At 30.8% G+C, this 19,757-nt stretch overlaps 1 protein-coding gene and 1 non-coding gene across 3 annotated transcripts; one reads left to right on the forward strand and one right to left on the reverse strand.

Annotated features, from left to right (window-relative positions):
* Positions 1-6,741: 6,741 nt before the first annotated feature.
* On the reverse strand, positions 6,742-8,413 carry LOC128155251 (uncharacterized). 2 transcript variants are annotated; one of them, XM_052816879.1, is made up of 2 exons: positions 8,058-8,413; positions 6,742-6,904 (listed from the first exon to the last, which is right to left on the reverse strand). In XM_052816879.1, exons 1-2 carry the CDS (start codon positions 8,385-8,387, stop codon positions 6,824-6,826), a joined length of 411 nt encoding a protein of 136 aa, XP_052672839.1. In that variant the 5' UTR covers positions 8,388-8,413; the 3' UTR covers positions 6,742-6,823. The 2 variants fall into 2 exon arrangements, with proteins under 2 accessions (XP_052672839.1, XP_052672830.1); XM_052816870.1 differs by having other exon boundaries at positions 7,541-8,413.
* Positions 8,414-16,335: 7,922 nt separating this feature from the next.
* Positions 16,336-16,406, forward strand: Trnag-gcc (transfer RNA glycine (anticodon GCC)). The gene has a single exon. It is a non-coding gene; the product is annotated as a tRNA-Gly (tRNA).
* Positions 16,407-19,757: the final 3,351 nt, after the last annotated feature.

Here is a 19,757-nt window from a genome sequence, read left to right on the forward strand (position 1 = left end):
TTATCACTACCGCCTGAATAAGGCATAAATGGTGTTTATCCCGTGGTATTAATAAAGTTTCGATCACGGCCGACCATATTTATTTTGTAGTTTTATCCTAAGTAAGGGAAGTCCATTTTGTAAATATTTTGTAGGCCAATTATAATCACCAATCATTTTAGAGAGGAAAATTATTATTGTTTAATATTTTTATATTGAACCCCCAGACACTAGAATTGACTAGGTATGGACTCCTCGACACGTTACAGTACTTAGTTTAATACTATAAATATTTTAGCACTATCATCATTCAGTTTTTTGTTACATTGAATAAAAAATGGGTAGGGATTTGAAAACTGATAGAGGAAATTCGGACTTGAATATCTATAAAAATTATGAATGAAAACTTAATACTTTGTATCTGTTTAATATCACTGCCATTCATAATCTGTATTTCATTTGTTAAAGAGTTTAGCAATTTGTATTTTTCTTCTTCACAGTGGAAGATTTTTGGGGGATTTTTCTTAAATTTTCAAAAACATTCAGTGGCCATTAACTCAAAAAGTAGGTCATTGGAAGAATATCACTACTATGTACATGTAAGGTTATAACACACAATAGTCGGTTTTTCATTATCATCAGTGGAATTGGGTTTTTTCATTAGTAAATGCAATTTCTTCAGATGCAACAAACGATAAAATTAACGATGATTGTGATGTGGTCTTCCATATTAAAATGTAAATTAAGATTAAATGAAACATTTCTGCAAATTTGGTGAATTTTGGAGAAATTTTTTTTGGACCCCCCAGCCTCCTTAAGCACTTTCAATGTTTTAAGATATATTCAAAAGTTAATTGTGTAATACTTTTAAAAATTAACTTTTAAATTAGAAATTAACTTTTGGAATATTATGGAAACATTTACATGTATCACTTAGCAATTGAAACGCATATGTTTTTTGTGTGATATTGTAAAAATGAACTTTTAGATAAGAAACAGGCCTTTGGAATAGATGGAAACATTTATCACTTAGCAAGTGAAACGCAGGCGTACATGTATATGTATATGATGTGAATGTGGATAACTTATTTTGTGTAAGTCTCAGGCCTCCCCGACAGAGCTCGAATGTGTGAAAATCATCGGCTTTTAGAATTTTATGCAAAACGCAAGTGCATGCTCTATGTATGAACAGTTTCTAAGGCGAGGACAAGTTGTTTGAACAGGGCTAGCAACAGTCTCGATTGAAGTCATCTTTTCGTAAGTTCTATGGTCGATACAACGACCTTGTCAGCAAATAAAATCTTGCACTGGGTCGCATGATGACTGACGTTTTTCATACTTATTGTTAGACCATAATTAAGGTCTTCCGTTTCCAACGGAAGACCTTGTACTGATTCTGTTGGAAATTCTTCATTATTATTTTTCTTCTTCTTTTTCTTCTAGACGTTTCTTTAAACTGTAATATCTCGCTTGTTTGTCATTAGATTTTATTCAAATTTTCAGGGTTTATTGGAAATGACAACAGCGTACTATAGCACAAAAGATTATGAAATCGCAACTTCCGGTTTTGAGTTATTCCCCTTTGAATATTTTTTTAGTGGGTCTCGTGTACCTGCAAAGGCTCCGAGTTGATCCGTAGCAAGTAGTTTTAATTTACAAATCTTTAATGTAGACAGCTTGAACGTTGTCCTCCTAGTTTTACATGTTTGATTAACCCACGTTTACTTCTTAAAAAATTGGATCGAAATTTATGTTTCAAAAAATGTTAAATTTTGCTTATATCTTTGCTCAATAACTTTTTAGTTGTAAATTTTTTCTAGTCACATATAGAACAAAAGTTGTGCAGAATATTAAGAGCTTTCATTTGATACCATAAAAAAGGGGCTAGCCCTTAAAATGAGGGGTCTAGATCCCTTAAAAGTCTTTGCCTCATAACTCTAAAACGGTAAATTTTTCGATATGGGCGTCGCTGCAAAAAATGTTGTTTGTGACTTTATTGATCTCATAAAACTGTTTTTGTGTTCGGGTATTGCATAATATGAGGGTAAAAAGTAATACGTGTTGACCAGTACCCGCGGCAATTTGGCCAAGTTGACGAAACTCTCCCTCGCCCGCGGCCGAGAAAATCGGTAACCATGGTCGCGGCTGGGCTACTTAGCTAGCGGTCAGCGGTTATTTAATACACGAGAGTTGCGTCTCTCAAATATGAGTTTATTTAGCCGCAAACTCAAGAATTGTTTTAGTTTTGATTACACATAAAATCTTAGGGACTAAACGATTAGGTGTCATTTCAGAAATCGTTCAGTTAATTAATAGAAGCTATGTCATTTTCAATCTAAAGCAATATCAGACATAGATCAATTGTGGGTTTCAAGTTTAAAATAAAGAACTTCTATTTGATAGAATATGGTCATTATACTGCAAACTTTTCAAATCTTCCTGGGTTCTGAGCTGTGCGTGTCTGTGCGTTGTACCTTTACGCAATCTATCCTTCATCCGCGGCCGAGGAGATCAGCCACGGCTGCACTACCTTGCGGTAAGCGGTTATCTAATACAGAAGTTTCGCACACCGCGACGCACACTTAGATGAATATGAACGTGTTTGAGTTTATATAGCCGTAAATACAAGAACTGTTTTAAATTTATGTTATAAAAGTTTGTCCATCTTGTATTTATTTTATTAAAAATTTGAGTGTAAGTGAATATTAATGAACGATATTACTCCAAATCGGAAACATCGTCAGACATAAATTAATGGTTGGTTTGTATATCTAAAAAAAATTACCCCCCCCCCCCACACACACACACAAATATTAAATGATGATAATCCCTCGCACATGGCCGAGGAGATCCAGCGCGAGTGCACAAGTGATCCGCGGTCGGCTCGTGTTCTTCTATACGTACCTTATCACGCGTTCATGTTTCATATTTTGCACGGACAGAACTATATTTTATTGTCTTTTCAACTATTATATCGGTTTAAGATGAAGAGATAAATTTATTTTACTTGTACAGTTGAATAAGCATTGATTTAATTATACGATAGCGTACAAGGTAGTTTAAAAATCAAATCAAATTATAATCAAAGTTCCATGTTTCATGTTTGCGGTAGGTGCTAGCACGATAAAATAATGTCCTGAATTATCCTGAATTGAGGCATTTGATGATTATTTTAAAGAATATTCACATGAATTTTAAACAACTTAAGATTAGGTTCTATCGGTCACATATTAATCACTCTGTAGTCTTTTCTACATGGTTGTTCGTTTCAGTGTGGAAGCGAACTCATTACTGCGTCCCCCCTCCTCCCGCCCCCCTGACAAGTGCTCGCGCTGGATTTTTTTTAAATTGCCGAAAAGATCCCCAGAACTGTCGAAAATCATTTTTGGTGACTTTTTCTTATGTGTAACATTTTCTCCTCAACGTGTTTCATTTTCCCACCCGTTTGTTAATTCGGTCAGTCTGTGTTAATTCAATCGCCACGTGCGACCGAAGATTCTCAGAACATATGTAATTGAGTAACAGTTGGAAGGGTGCTTTTATAAACAATAAGACTATTATTCGAAGTCAATCATCTTCACATTGAAGATGTGAAATCGTAACCTGAGAATGTGGCTAATAAATAAACCTGTTAAACACGCTAAACTTCTATAGTTATGAACATTCATAATGTATTATAATCAAAAGTTTGAAGTCAAAGGAAATTTTGTTCTTGGGAAATACGACTACATTATGCAATGCAGTCGATCGCCATAGAACTCATCAAAGTACTGCAAGTGTCGACAGATTTCTTATTTCTTTTAAAGACCATGATCATTCACTTGACTTGCAGACTATAATATAGCGACATATCTGCCTCCCAGATATATATGCGCTTCTCAAAGTTACACTTAAGTGAGATAGATGTGCGTTATTGGGAATTTTATTTATTGCTAATTGTATGAAAATTGATTTAAAAAAAACAACTTTTAATTGAAGTTGTGTATTATGAGGTTGTAATGCAACTTAATTTACTTACAAGGTTAGCTACAGCCAGTGGAATACTAATTTTAGCTGAACAATGAATACCCAAGATATTAATATACAAGATAAATAGTTTCCAGAACTATAATACTATGCATGTGTATATGAAGGTTGCACCCTAATTTGTATGGCTGTAGGTGGGGAGGTAAAGGTGTATCGATGTACATACAATGTATGACTGCACATACAGATTCCGGACCGCGGGTACAGACGATACCCATGATAGTCCTTTAATACATCAATGCGCTGTTTGATTTAGAAACTGACCAGTTTCATAACTTCTTCGAATTTCTCTTACACGAACTGTCTAATTCCATCCCAGAATTCCAATTAACGCAAGCGCAATTGAAGTTTTTTTTTCAATTTATTTAGTCAACCCACTGACATAAAAATGACGATTTTGCATATTATTACATTGTCGAGAGAAGTAATATTCATTTCTGTTAATAAGGTTATTTAATTCACGTTACATAGCGGTGTCTCTATGAAACAGCACCATCTGGTGTAAAATTTAGATGCTTGCTTTTGCATAAATTCTCCCGCTGATCTTTTTCTTTAGCTGATTATATATTATTTTGAATGTCCAAGTCTACTCGTATCATTTAATAATATCGGACGACACACATTTCCCTGTAGAAAAGTTCAGGGAAGCCATCAATCTTGACTAATTACTAAATTTTGTCAGCACGTAATAATTCTACAACTTGCACATAGTCTTTAAAAATTTAGAAAGATTTAAATAAAGAAGTTATCCAATAGAAAAGGTTACGTGTTTTGTAGGCGGGTTCGGTTTAAAAAAAAATCCTGATATGAATCATGAGTACATACTGTTTATAACAATGCTTGCTACTCTTTGAAAATTTAACTCGCCATTAAACATCTCATTTTTTAAAGAACTTTTGAAACGATTACACAAACTGTGTTCGACAAATAGTTTTCCTAAAACATTTTCTTCCTTTCTTTTTCAAAACACGTCTTATATACAGGCTTTCAATCACAACACATTTTTATAACAAAAGCAGAACTGAATGTTTACTCATTATAATTGTTTGACACCATATCACACATATTTTCAACCCGCAGCAACAACGGAAGACCTACTCGTGGCTTTGCCACGAGCTCTGCTCTAGTTAATCACCTAATTGTCTACGGAATTTTCCGTTTTTCCCGATTACGGCAAAGAGCAGACGGAGGATGCTCACTCCTCCATGGCACCTGATCCTACCTCTCACTTTTTTTAGAGTATAGCTCAACAGATGATAAAATATATTGTATTTATAGTAAGTGTTATCAAGAGGAAGGGTGTCATGGACGCCTATGTACTGCATACTATGCTGTTTTTCCGTTTGTCGGAAATGTTCAAGTTTCGGTTGTAGAAGACGGTTAGCTAGGATATTTTGGAAATTTCTAAACAAGAATCGAAACAAATGTTTATAATTAGCTGTCATCATCAACGATACTGGAAAATGTGGTAATAACGCTTGTCGCACAAATAGTAATTACCAATTTTTACAATTGGCATTCTCACTTTCATATGAAATTACTACGGTCCTAACTGGTGTCGTGGCTTCAGTCGTTGACATATAAAGATTCCTTGTCTGGTGTTAGAAGTATCATAATCGTTTTAATCCTTCTTGAAAATAGTAAACTATTCATTTTCATCGTATCGCTAAGCAACTTTTTCTCTTTTACCTCCTATATTTATTTACATATACATATAAAGCATTGCTTAACCTTTGATGTGGCCATATGTATTGATCCTATATTTGCCATTGTTATCGTGGAGAAAAAAGCAGATTCGAACAGACGCGTTCTCAATGTAGGTCCATAAATTACGGGATTTGGCTAATCCCCTCCGTGTCTCTCTTAACTCTGTCACATCTGTGCAGAGAGACCGGTGAATGACTGAGGGATTACTTGTAATAAAACGATGCAACATGTTTGGGAAATGACACGTCAATGATGATTAACCTCAACCCACCCCATCCCCACTTAAAAGAATCATTTCCAAAAAAGTATCATACATGTTTCCAGTAGCATTATTATATAAATAGTGCCTGTTTGGGAGGGTAACAGTTGAAATTGACATCCCGAGAAAACCATTGTCAACCGACGCGAAGCGGAGGTTGACAATGGTTTTCGAGGGGTGTCAATTTCAACTGTTATCCTCCCAAACAGGCACTATTTATTTTGTTATACTGAATGTCTTTTTTAAAAATTTTAAGAAAATTTTACTGCTTTTATATAGGAATATCGTGAATTCTACAGCGAACCGTACGCGCATAATTTTCGCGCATGTAACATTTTTTAATGTTACCCGTTGCCAAGTGCGTTGCTAACGCTGAGGGTAATATAAAATATTATTAACTGCGTCTTAACCAATCAGATTTCAGTATTTAACATGAAAGTATAACAATCATTAATATTTACTGTTGTCCAATTGTCTTACGTTGTTTGAAACAGGAAAAAGTCTTTATTTGATCCGTACATACATTTTTAAAACGCTCAATATCTGCCTTTTGCTATCTCTTTCTCGCCTAATATTTATTGCTGGCCGGGATCGTTTCAATATTATATTGCAAAACTTCATTCATTGTCAATTTCGTTTGTAACAATTGCTTTTAATTTTACAAAACTTATCTATTTTTTTATTTAAGAAAGTCTTAATTGTAAATTGTACGCTTGATTCAATCAAATATATACAAGTGATTACTTTAAAGAAACACATGTGGATTCTCATTAGGTAGAGATCAAGATTTAATCACATGAATTCAATGACAATGTACTTTTGATGATGGCACATCTCTATTGTTAGGGATCTTCAGTTGTCATCGTTGTCGTCGTCATCATCATCATCATCATCGTCGTCGTCGTCATCATCATCGTCATCAACGAATAAATCCTAAAATGAGAGGAAAATGTTGGTCTTGACAAGAATTTCATTTAACAAATTCAAACTAAATACATCTTATGTTGCCAACAATGAAGAGGTAAAACTAAAGACAAAAAATCCGACAATATGAAAGCCAGAAAATTTAAATTAATGTCTTTTAAATTATACATGTAATATCTTTAATCTCTTTTTCAATATGATAAAATTTATATACGACGGACATCATGTGATATGAAATCTCAAACACACATATTTCCATTAAATACTTATTTCCATTATGAATATTCTGTTGTGATCGAAGTTTCTGATATTAAAGGAATCATTACATAAGATATAAAAATGTATTTTTTCTTAACTAAACCTGAATATTCATAAAGAAATAAGTATCTAAAATCGATAACAAACTACACAACTCATATTCGTGAAAAAGACTATTTTATTGAGTATTTTGATTTGAAGTAGCTTCCTCAATCAGAAACTTCGATGCACCAATAGTGTTCTCCTAATCTGAAAACAGACAATCAATACGATGAAAGGCAATGGAAATTAATAAAAGTAATTAGCGAGTCTTTCTATACCCAAATGAATTTATGATAATCATTTAAGAAAAGCTTCGCTCCCAGCGTTGTAATAGTTTTTACTTACTTTACTCCTCCTCTCCAGGTACAATTGTCATGAAACGAAATGGTCGCGTTGATCCTAAACCGATAGAAGTTGTTAAATCTAGATCATCCGGGCATTCATATTCGTCAAACACAATATTCCCATCATTGGAGCAATAGGCAGACCAGCATTTCCGACCTATTTTCTTATTTAGCGCCGGAATTTCACGTCCCGGTGGAATTTGTACCCCTGTCCCCGGAAAGACACATGGTTTTCCCTTAGGACTCGTTGTCGGAGCAGGGGGCAAAGGCGTTGGTTTTCCTATTGGAGCTTGGGGCATTAAGGGGGGAGGTCCAACTATTCGTACTGGGTTTCTGAGAACTTGTCCCTGCAAACGTGGGGGCGTTTTAGAGAGTGGCATCGATGGTGGTTTTGAACTTGTCGAAGGTCTCGGAGTTGTTGAAGGAGTAGATGAAATGGGTTTTGGTGTTGTTGTCGTTGTTGTTTTTACTTTAGGTTTTTTACGTTTCTTATTTTTCTTTTTCTTTGGCAACTTTACCTTATTCACTTGACATTTGCATTTTTCCCACTTCTTCTTTTTGTTATAGAGGCATTTGAGCTTATAACATTTCTTCTCAATAAAAAACCGGCCTTTGAAATGTTCTCGTTGGTTCAGTTTTGCTCCAATTAGACAGCAAGTTCCCCTTTTGGTAGAAAATTGCATTACACATCCATCGTTATCCCTTGGTGTTGTTGCAGTGATGTTATTTATCAAAACGCTTGCTTCAGTGCACTTTTCTGTCATTTGATCTGCGGACACCGCGCATTCCAAAATACAAAGGAAGGCTAGAAGGCTAACGCCTATGTGTATCACTTCCAGCCTCCCCATCTTGACTCGGGGATCGTATAGGATGAACCCAATTTTATAATCATATTCCAGCAAGATGTTGTCTTCCTAATCCACTCCTGACGTGCGAATTGTCTTAATTCTTCTTTTGTGTGCCCCCCACTTTCGTGGTGCTATTAATTTTTACTGACATATAAAACCCTTAAGCCATTCTTACTTCCAAAGAAACATGTGGTATATAGGGAGGTGTATTCTGAAGTTCAAATAGATATACAAAGATACTGCAATATGTTCTGACGTAAACTCTTTTTGTCAAATTAAATCAGTTGCACATTTTTTAAATATACGAATTAGCCATCACATCTATGATTTGCGGAATCTTTCTACCTATTGTTTTGCTTTTATCAATTTATTTTATTCAGATACATTTCATTTTATGATTGTTAGCATTTGACCATCTGTTTCAATGTCCAAATAGATGCTCAACTGATCGGGGTAGTTTTCCAACCTATTATCTTTTACACAAAATATGCATCCATTCTTCCTTCTGAGCAGACTTTACACTATAACAATCTTCAGGCAATGTATTACTTGATTCAATTTCAAAAATAGATATAATAATATTATTATCAATTTTTTTTTATTAAATATCATAATTTATTGAACTTAAATATTTGAATTTCATATCGTAATATGTCATATAATCAAGGTACAATTTGATTTTATATCTTAAAATATCATCTAATGTTATCAAATGATTCAATGTCAAATTACATAACTCGATAGTAATTTTATTCTATATAATACATGTTTAATATTACTTCATATCAAATTTTACAATTAAATGTACAATTTTAAAAAAGAACTTCTTCCTGTTTAGTGCATCTCTACGACCTTACTCATTCATGTAAAACGTATCTGATAATGGCTTTGAAATTCAAAAATAGATATAATAATATTATTATCAATTATTATCATAATTTATTGAGCTTAAATATTTGAATTTCATATCGTAATATGTCATATAATCAAGGTACAATTTGATTTTTAATATTACTTCATATCAAATTTTACAATTAAATGTACAATTTTAAAAAAGAACTTCTTCCTGTTTAGTGCATCTCTACGACCTTACTCATTCATGTAAAACGTATCTGATAATGGCTCTGAAATTCAAAAATAGATATAATAATATTATTATCAATTATTATCGTAATTTATTGAACTTAAATATTTGAATTTCATATCGAAATATGTCATATAATCAAGGTACAATTTGATTTTATATCTTAAAATATCATCTAATGTTATCAAATGATTCAATGTCAAATTACATAACTCGATAGTAATTTTATTATATATAATACATGTTTAATATTACTTCATATCAAATTTTACAATTAAATGTACAATTTTAAAAAAGAACTTCTTCCTGTTTAGTGCATCTCTACGACCTTACTCATTCATGTAAAACGTATCTGATAATGGCTCTGAAATTCAAATATATCATAACGTAATCCATGCACAGTTGAACAGGTTAGAACTTATATTCAGTTAGATTCGTATCCTACTCTAGACCAATGGCATAGATTCATCCACAACTGTTAGTATTTTCCATTGATATCTTAAAATGTTTCATTTATATATCTAAGGTTTAATAATGACTGACTAGAAACAGTTACATAAATGCTTTAAGATATTTGAGGTATATATTTTTAAAATTAGTTATAATGCATAGTACTCCAAATTATATTTAACCTCCCCGGGTTCCTGATAAATGTACCTGGTTATGAATTAGGATCCATTAGTTTCACTTAATGCATCATCCATCTAGGTGTGGTTAAGTCGTTTGTTGTCATGGCCAGCTGTAACTTAAATATGGCGAAAAAACCTGATTCAAAATGTTTGTTATGTTCCAAATCCTACTCAAGCATTGTTCATAATTAGCAATCAACATAGCAAATCAAAATGTCCAAATACATAGGTATAAAAAGATGTACCATTCATCAACATTTAGTAAAAAAAAAATGTCACAGTAAATAACATAAATGTGGTCATCACAGGGCTCCGTCTCTCTTCCAAACGTTAATCGACTTATCAACTTCCGATACGTTCGGCTCGGACATCACAAGATGCATCATCCATCCAACTTTGGTAGCAATGTTATCACAAATCACTTATTTACATGTAAATATATATATATAGTTATGGCATCTATATGTACTTGCCTCAAAAACTTTTAACCAGTTCATTAACATGGATTTAATCCAGCATATGTAATTTATGGTCCAAATTCAGCAACCATGTCAATTAAGTTCATATGCGTATCATCATGCACAATCCATACAAGTTAATTTAAAAAAACCAGTAATAATTTAAATTAGGGACCTGCTCATCGAGGATGAGGGTATTGCTTGAGCTCTCGGTACCTTGTCATGGTGAGCTAAAAAGATCGCTGTATAATAACGTTCACGCTATTGAAAACTGACACCTTTACAGCCTAATAAACAGACAATGGCTCATAAGGACATAAATATAAAAACTAACGAGTGTCTAGTTATAGGGTAAATTTAGACATTGAGTTAACTTTGTACAAAATGTAAAAATCAATCGAGAAACGAGAAATTTCAATGTCCGTTGCCAAAACATTCAAAACTTTTTTTAGACTTATGATGATTTATTTTATTAATAAACCTTCGATTTGATCTTTTCCCTCTTTAATTGTCATTCTTCTGCAACTTGTCAACCTGCTAGACTTTGCTTTTTTTACAACCTTTGAGATACACTTTTTACGTTCTGTTATAAAATTTGTGGTTTATATTGTCCACTTGTCATCCATGAATCACTTTCTATACCGAAATATTTATCCAACATATAAAATGTTATTCTGTTCTCATTTCTGACTTTATATACCGCTATTACTTTTTCAAATTAAGAAGAAAAAAATCATCTTTTTTCATAAGGTGTCCTTCATAACTTAAGACTTAAATAGATTAATGGATGGAACGTCTGGCTATATAATGGTATCCAGGGTACTATATAAACATAACTGACAGTGGTGAATAATACTAGCATTGACCTAGACTGTTTATTTTAGTTTATACAACTTTGAATAAAACATCTAAATCTGAATGAAACATGGACTTTTTTCAAAAGGAACATCACTGGAAGATAAACATAGAATGACCTTGCAATAAAAATCATGTATCACCGTGCCTTTCCAATATTACTGTAAACCATTTATATACTCCAAAATATTTGTATCTCGTTAATGGTTAAAGATATTTTGTCTATTCAAGCTTAAGTTGTAAAAAGATATATCAAAGGTTTATATATATATATATATATATATATATATATATATATATATATATATATATATATATATATATATATATATATATATATATAAATTAAAATAATTTTGTTTAACAATCAATGTATAATGTTAAGATTTATTCAGACCTCTAGTATGAAAGCTTTCTGAAAAATAAAATTAATATTTCCTTAGATACATGTTAAGCATTGTAAGTTGCTATTTTCTTGCCAAACAATTTCATTATTAAACAAATTAAGTGACATGAAATACAGTCTGTAGTATATTTTTGTTTTTTAAAACCTACTATTAGGCTTTGGTTGAAGCATCCTTTTAAAAAAAATTGCGTTCATAATGTGATCTGTAGCACTAGAATCTTTCATCTTTCTTTTGATGTGTCTAACCCTTTTTCATTTCATTTCATTTATTTTTAGTAAATAGATTAAGTTCTATGCAGAATTAGTGTAAGCCAAATTTGATGTTGACAAAAACCTTATTCTCTTTGTTTTAATGATTTTTTGAAGTTGTGAATAAATCGGCAGTTAATGACAGATATTCATTACCCTTAACTTGACACAAAAGACATTTACACTTTGATACAGATAGTTAAAATATTGTTTAGTAATTGTATGAAATGTGTTTTTTTTTATTACTTTTGAAGCTGAGATATGCCAAATATTCAATGTGAAACTTAAATGGCTGTAAATAAGACTAACCTTACAAGTGTATATGAATACTTAATGCATTATTAATGCATTATAGAGGAAAATGTTGTATATCTATAAAATGTTCATAGATTGCTTTCATTCTAATTGTAAAGGTTTCCAACATAACCCCTTACATAATTTAACATACTGCATAATAGCAATATTTCATTCATGACTAAATCTCGCTTATCCTTCTTAAATACGCCAGGTATGATGTAATCTGATGTGTTTTGGCCAGAAACATACTAGGTACGATTCAGAATTGAAGCATTATGATATCAAAAACATTTTGTAAGTGGGAGCACTAATGAGAATAAAACACAACAGTTTGGGTTTTTTTCGGTAAAAGAATCGTAATTTTAAAATTAAATTGTAAGATCTATACAAAATGTTGTAATGGTAAACATATAATTAACGTTCTTTTGCTGCGAGGTTTCACAATTAAACAAGAAAACCCCAAAACCAAAAACTAAGAAAAGTATAGGATGATAATACTCTAAATTAGATCAAAATATTTTGATTGATCATTTTGAGTACATGTAACAGATAGAAAAAAGTTTGAACAAGGTTCTAGACAATTGGTTTATTGCGTCATAAATTGCAAGGATATTCTAAAGTGGCAACCCGAGAGATATACATATATGGAAATCCAAGTCTAGATTTTCTTTTTTCAACAATTGTCAAATGATCTTCTCAATATATTTGAAATGTATTAAATAGAAAAAGTCACAGGTAAAATTTCAATAAAAAATATGCATACACAATTAGACAACAATATACCCAGTTTCTGTTTTATCGAATTAATCATTAAAAAAAGGCGGCATATTACATGTTGGAAAAATAAATAATGAGTTCAGTAAATGGAAATAAAGAATTAAATACCTATTTTTTCTTCTAATGTAATAATAATTTGATAACGACTCATCCAAAGAACTATTATTACACATAATCACACATTTGCTAAAATTAAGTGCCCTTGCCCTCCAAGTTTAATCGATCTATTTTCATTATCGGATTTTCAAAAAAACCACCAAACCAAAACAACAAATTGTTTAGTTATTTTATTCAAATAACAGTTTTACTGATTTTTAATCATTGTTCATGTTGCAATGAATAGAGAGGAGCAACAATGATTTAATAATAAAATTGCTGCTGGTTTTCAGAATCAAATTACTGATATTAAACTCATAATAAATTCAAACTCAATGACAAACACAATTTTTTATTATTCCGTGACAGTTAATAGTTAATCTTTTTAACGTGTGTTGAAAAAATCAAGAAACTGCTCTAATTTTTGTTTTGACTCTCTGTTGCTTCTCAAACGGCTCTTGTTATTACAAACAAAATATGATGCATCGCTAAAGATAGGTTTTGAAAAGAAGATACTTATCTCATGTCTTAAATTAATAACATTAGATTACCAAAATAAAATTTATTGTGGAAATGCTTAAATATCTTATTTTAAAAAGTTGAATATTTTATCTATACCCATCAAAAATTTATTATTATTATTTTTAACTTTAAATTTTAGATTTAACCAAAAAAAAATTTTGACGGTACAATAACAATTCATTGTTTAGGCAATGTTTAATTTTATATTTGCAAATGCTTACGACACTAAGATCAATTTAATTGCAAAATCTTAAATTCTTTAAGAATTTTTAGTGCAACACATCTATTAAAATGATTTAGTTCAAAATAATTTATTTTATATACAAATTAGTATACTATGGTAAAGTATTTTAATCACAAACTTATGTTATATACAAATTACTATTCCATGATGTAGTTTAAGCACAAAACCCAAACAATTTCCATTTAAGGATCATGCTAGAAACAAACTGGGTTATTTTTAGAAATAAGTAAAACATTCAATAGATTTATGTATTCGATATGTTTAGGCAAGATATGTCTAAAGAATTAAAGAAATCAACCAAACTGAAAATTTTGAAAACTAAGATGGCCTCATATTTTAGGTCAATGTTTATATTATTTCTAAACAAGGTATGATCCTACAAGTATAGATCTACATGTATCTTATTTTGTTTAACAATGGAGTAAACTGCTAAAAATTAAGATTAGCATTGATATCGGTTTGATTTATCTTACCGTAGAAATATAAACAAATCCTTCAAAGTTTACACTTCTAAATTTCAAAATGGCTGTTCGAAATTCTGTTACGTAATAATGCAGTGGTTAATAATAAGCAGTTTCCTAGTTCAAAACAGTAAATCTCTAGACAACAGCAGGTCTAGTATTATGAACATCCCCGTACATGTATTTTGTCTGGCAGGGCATGGAAAATAATGTATATTCCTACATTTATATTTATCCATTTAATAATGTATTGCTGTAGTGTTATTATTTCTTTTTATTTCATGCAAATATTTTGAAAACTACTTGTATGACTCATTATAAGAACTTAATTGTGCAGCTTACGTTGAGGATTATGTTTCATAAATTTAGTTTTGTTTCCGTTTCGTATTCTTAATAATGTCGTCTCAATTAAATGATAAAAAATAAAATGATTAATTCAATAGTTGTCATATCAAATATTATGTTGTTATTTTATCTATTTCGATGTTCGCTATCGTATTTGTGTAAGAGTGTAAGAGGGTTTATACTCAATAATTTAACATGGGAACAAAATAAACGAAGAGAAAAAACAATTTGTGGACAAAATATATCACGACGAAGGAATGTTAGTAAAATGGTAATGTTCAGATCGGGATACGTGATTATACAGTATCCTAATGAGCCATATTATCCGTGTAACAAATTTAGTTAGCGATAAATATGTTCATGATTGACTTTTGACAGAGTTTAACAAAAGTCAAATACGCAAAATGCAAAGAAATATGGATTTGGCATGGCATATAATAAACACGGTTTCCAAGTGACCACGTCAGCCAATTAGAATTGATAATTTTAAAAATGTTTGGTCATAGGTATGGTGGTATTACATATGACTTCATCTGACTGTCTACAGAGATATTACTTGTTTGGTTGCAAAAGGTAACAACCTCTTAAATTTCCTTTGACAGTCTGTAACAAACCAAAGAAGTATTTTGTTTTCTCAAGAATCTAGGCCTTGTGTATATACATACTGTAAATATGTTAGAAAATGAAGATGAATAAAACCTTTCTGTCCGCTATGATGCAATCTATAGAAGTTTAGCCGACAAACACGTGACGCGTTTTATCCAATGACAGACCACCAATTTAGTTAGAAACAAAACAAATATTTAATTCATTACAAAGGAAGACTATTATAATCTAAGAAAATAAAGTCGGTGTCATATGAAATGTATGGAATAATTTTGCTTTAATTGTTTTTAATATCAAAGCCAAATATACAATGATGTAAAAATACAATATGGATCATCATACTGTTTCTTGCTGCAAAATTTAGGATAGATTTCTGCAAAAACGAAAATAATTTTGTTTAAATCTTTAGTATAATCTATATTCAATTACAGTAAAACTCGGTTATAGCGAAGTCCTAAGAACCAATGGATTTACTTCAAACTGTTATGTTAAAAAATAATGCAAACTTTTTAAAACTGTAAAGAAATTCGTTATAAAAGTGATAAAATTTAGCTATTATCCACCGCTACGGGACTCAAAATCAGTTCACTATATCCGCGAATTCGTTATAACCGAATTCGTTATAACCGTAAACTTTTACGGATTTGTTAAGTATTTCACCGGGGACTCAAAAAACTTCGCTATATCCGTGTTCGTACTAAACGAGTTTTACTGTAAAGATAAAAAACAATAGAACTGGAAGTGGAGGCTGGGATATATTAATAAATTGTGGTGTATGCTCTATCTTTGTACATTTTCTGTAATATTCAGTCGATTTCATTACACACCATTGGCTAAAAGTCATCAGTTGAAAATCTTTGTCAAGTAATGATGAACCCTTTTTAAAAATAATTTACAAGATTGTATGAATACATATAACGCATCGGTGGTTCAGTGGTAGAATGCTCGCCTGCCACGCGGGCGGCCCGGGTTCGATTCCCGGCCGATGCAATTTTTGATGGAAAATCTTAAAATTCATTTTATCTTTATAAACATGCATTCACCTATCTCGCAGATGTGGTCGGTTCAAATCAGTTTTGAATTAAAAATTGATTGACATTTCCAATACATGTACCTTTGTCAAATTTTTTGATTCCCTTAAGTAACTTAAAAACAAACTCTCTCTTTAATTTATTTTGAATCAAGCAATCTACAGACAGAACAAAAACCAACTACATATCCTTTTAAGTATGGGTGTGTTAAGTGTTCTAAATAGACTTCCAATATACTTATATTGCATGATCTACATAAGATGGTATAAAACCTTAAAACCAAACTTCTTATAAAATGGAAAAAAATACTGAAAATTATAAAATAGATAAAACCCAGAAAGATAATCCGTTCTAGTCTTTTTCGGTAGAAAAATAGTTATTTTGGACTATAATTTTTCTTTTGCTTGCAAAGAATGTCAACATCGACATTAAAGGGAAGATAACTTTGGGTGACATTAGGAATATAATATGTTACATGTATATGTTAATTTATATGAATCAAAGTGAGCTTAAGCTGCTTGATATATTTTATTTCATTTTATAGTATCATATATAATGTGAATGATAAAAGAATAATGACTCAGAAATTCTCAAAAGATTAAACATTTTGATTCTGATTTTTACAAACATTGTTTTCATAAACTTCAAGCTATCAAAAATACAAATTTAACAACAAAAATATTATTTTCAGAACTCTTTTTCATGCTTGTGTCTTTACAAGATTCAGCATCACATGTACAGCGCTAGGGTTACGAGTACACTCTTGACCAGTGTGAAATGGTGAGAATTGTAAATTTCTATAAATTACATAAGTCATGATAAATGAATTTAAGTGTAATATATACGAATAAATGCATTAGTAAATTTAAAAGCAGAGTAATTATGTTAAAACATGCCTTCAGAATCCTTAACTAACAGAAATATAATGTAGAATTCAAGTCGATGAGGTCATCTTTTACACCAATATTATCATAACACAATTATTCTGCATGTTACATACAACCAGTAATGATTAATTAAACTAAAAATTAAATCAAGGCTTAAATGTATATCAAAAGAAAGATTTCCTTATAATTGAACTAAAAGTGATTAGTAGCCATTTTTTGTTAATGATGATACAATATTTTGTTATAATTCTGTGAAAGTCTCAAACATTACAATTTTTTTTAAAGTGGAATTATGAAAAAATAACAATTTACAAAACAATTGTGTTTTGGAGATTTATTTTTGTTTATAAATATTAAAGAAAGATTAGAATTAAAAATAGATACCTTAAAGGAAACTAGTAGGGACCCACCTCAAACGGTTTAACAAAGTTTAACATTCAAATTTTTTGAAATTTCTCAGTATTTCAACTTCTTGAACGCAATTAATTTATAAAAAGTCTCTTGAACTGTACCTCAGAAAATACTAAAATGAATCATTGGGATAAAATAGAGTGATACACTTATACTTTTAAATAAAAGAAAATTTTGATGCTTGGATTGTACCTTTTCTACTTCCATTTAGATTTATTCCTGTGTCTTTTCTCATTTCTAAATAAAACAATTATTATAAAAACAATACACAAATCAATGCATCAATATATTTACATGTATGTTGTTTTGCTAAACATATACATTATAATAAGCAACACATGTTTTTATGCTTTGTCTTACCGTAGATATTAAAACAAATTCCATGCATTTCACGCGTCTCTATTTCAAAATGGCTGTTAGAAATTTGTTACGTAATAATGCAGTGGTTATTAATGAGGAGTTTCCTCGTTCAAAACCGTAAATCTCTAGGCAACAGGCATAGCGTTTCGGACATTCACAGATTTGGCTTACATGGTATGGTAAATAATGCTGCTTAATATATTTGTCTCCTTCTGCAACATTACTTTCTGTAATCTTATTTTGTTTTAAACAATTTGCAATGGTATGCAGATAAATCCTAACAGAATTCAAGTCATTTTGATAATTTTTATTTAATTTATTATTATAACAATGTTATATTTTATATTATGATTGTGCTGCTGTTGGCGATATTCTTACATAAGGGGTTGAAAATTGGTTCTGTCGGTTACAAATAGATTTCAATCAAATTTGATTCTTTCAATGATTAAGAAACATAAAAAATTAATAGGTGTATTTGTGGTAGAAACATTTCCGTTGAATAAGGCTTAAACAATTGTAAAATGAAATAAAAGCAAAAACTATTTAGGCATATTAAATTCATACCCTCGAATAAGAATTTTTTTCCATGTTCTTTGAAATAAAACTCTTTTTTCACATAAATTATATTATTGAAGATATAAATACTTTTGAGATATGTTAAATAAATCTTAATTTCTGCCTCATTCTATCAGTCCCTTGTTCTGTGATAAGACTTCAAGTTCATATCAAATCTATTAGATTTGCTATAAACAGGTTGCTTATTCGAATTATGTGTTTCACATTTAAATTAAGTATGATATCTGGAAGTAAATTATTATGTAAAAATCATTATTGCAGTCAGAATAGTTTTTTTAATAAACGGCGAAATAATCTAAACGGCATTTTTTTTTACCCACAGAAAAATATAACGTGTAATTATAACTATTTAATAAATATATTCTATTATTAAAACATGATGATAAAAAACAAAATTAAAAGTTGAAATCTTTCAAATCTTGAAAAGTTCATGAAATGAATAAATTTCTCTTCCTCTTATTTTGATACTTTGGTGTACATGTATTTGCGTGTTGCTATTACACTGTATTTGTTACATGTTCAAACATTGCAATGATATATATCCTTGCAACATCTATGGATGTCATTGATAATTTCTTCCCTGAAATCTGCGATATTGACTAATTTTTGTATCAAAGACCAGACACAAAGATTAAGTTGTAAACGATACCCCCTAACAAATAGCTACATTCATATAGTTGTTTAGTAGCAAAACGCTTGCTTACCATTCGGACAAATAGGGTTCGCTTACCGAATGATGCAATGTTTTCTTCTTGGTATATTTGGGTTCTTGCGGGTTTTTTTGCTGGGAATTTGTGTGAGATTGGAAAATAAAGGGAAATGTGCTTTCGTTGCTCAGACAATTCGTATGTTTGCCATGTTGTCCTATACGTTTGTTTTCAGTTTGCAATGTGACCTGGAAATACAAACAAAAGGTATTGTTTGGCATCAAACTAGAATGAATGAAACAGTTACATAAAAACTTAAATTCGCACCTTCTCGGGTCTCTTTCAAAGATCTGTGGGGAAAAAACAATTGTTGTCTTTTCCGTTGTGTTTTTTTTTTACTATTACACATGTATATATTCATGTTTAGGC

Source organism: Crassostrea angulata, chromosome 1 (assembly GCF_025612915.1).
Source record: "Crassostrea angulata isolate pt1a10 chromosome 1, ASM2561291v2, whole genome shotgun sequence".
Taxonomy (NCBI): domain Eukaryota; kingdom Metazoa; phylum Mollusca; class Bivalvia; order Ostreida; family Ostreidae; genus Magallana; species Magallana angulata.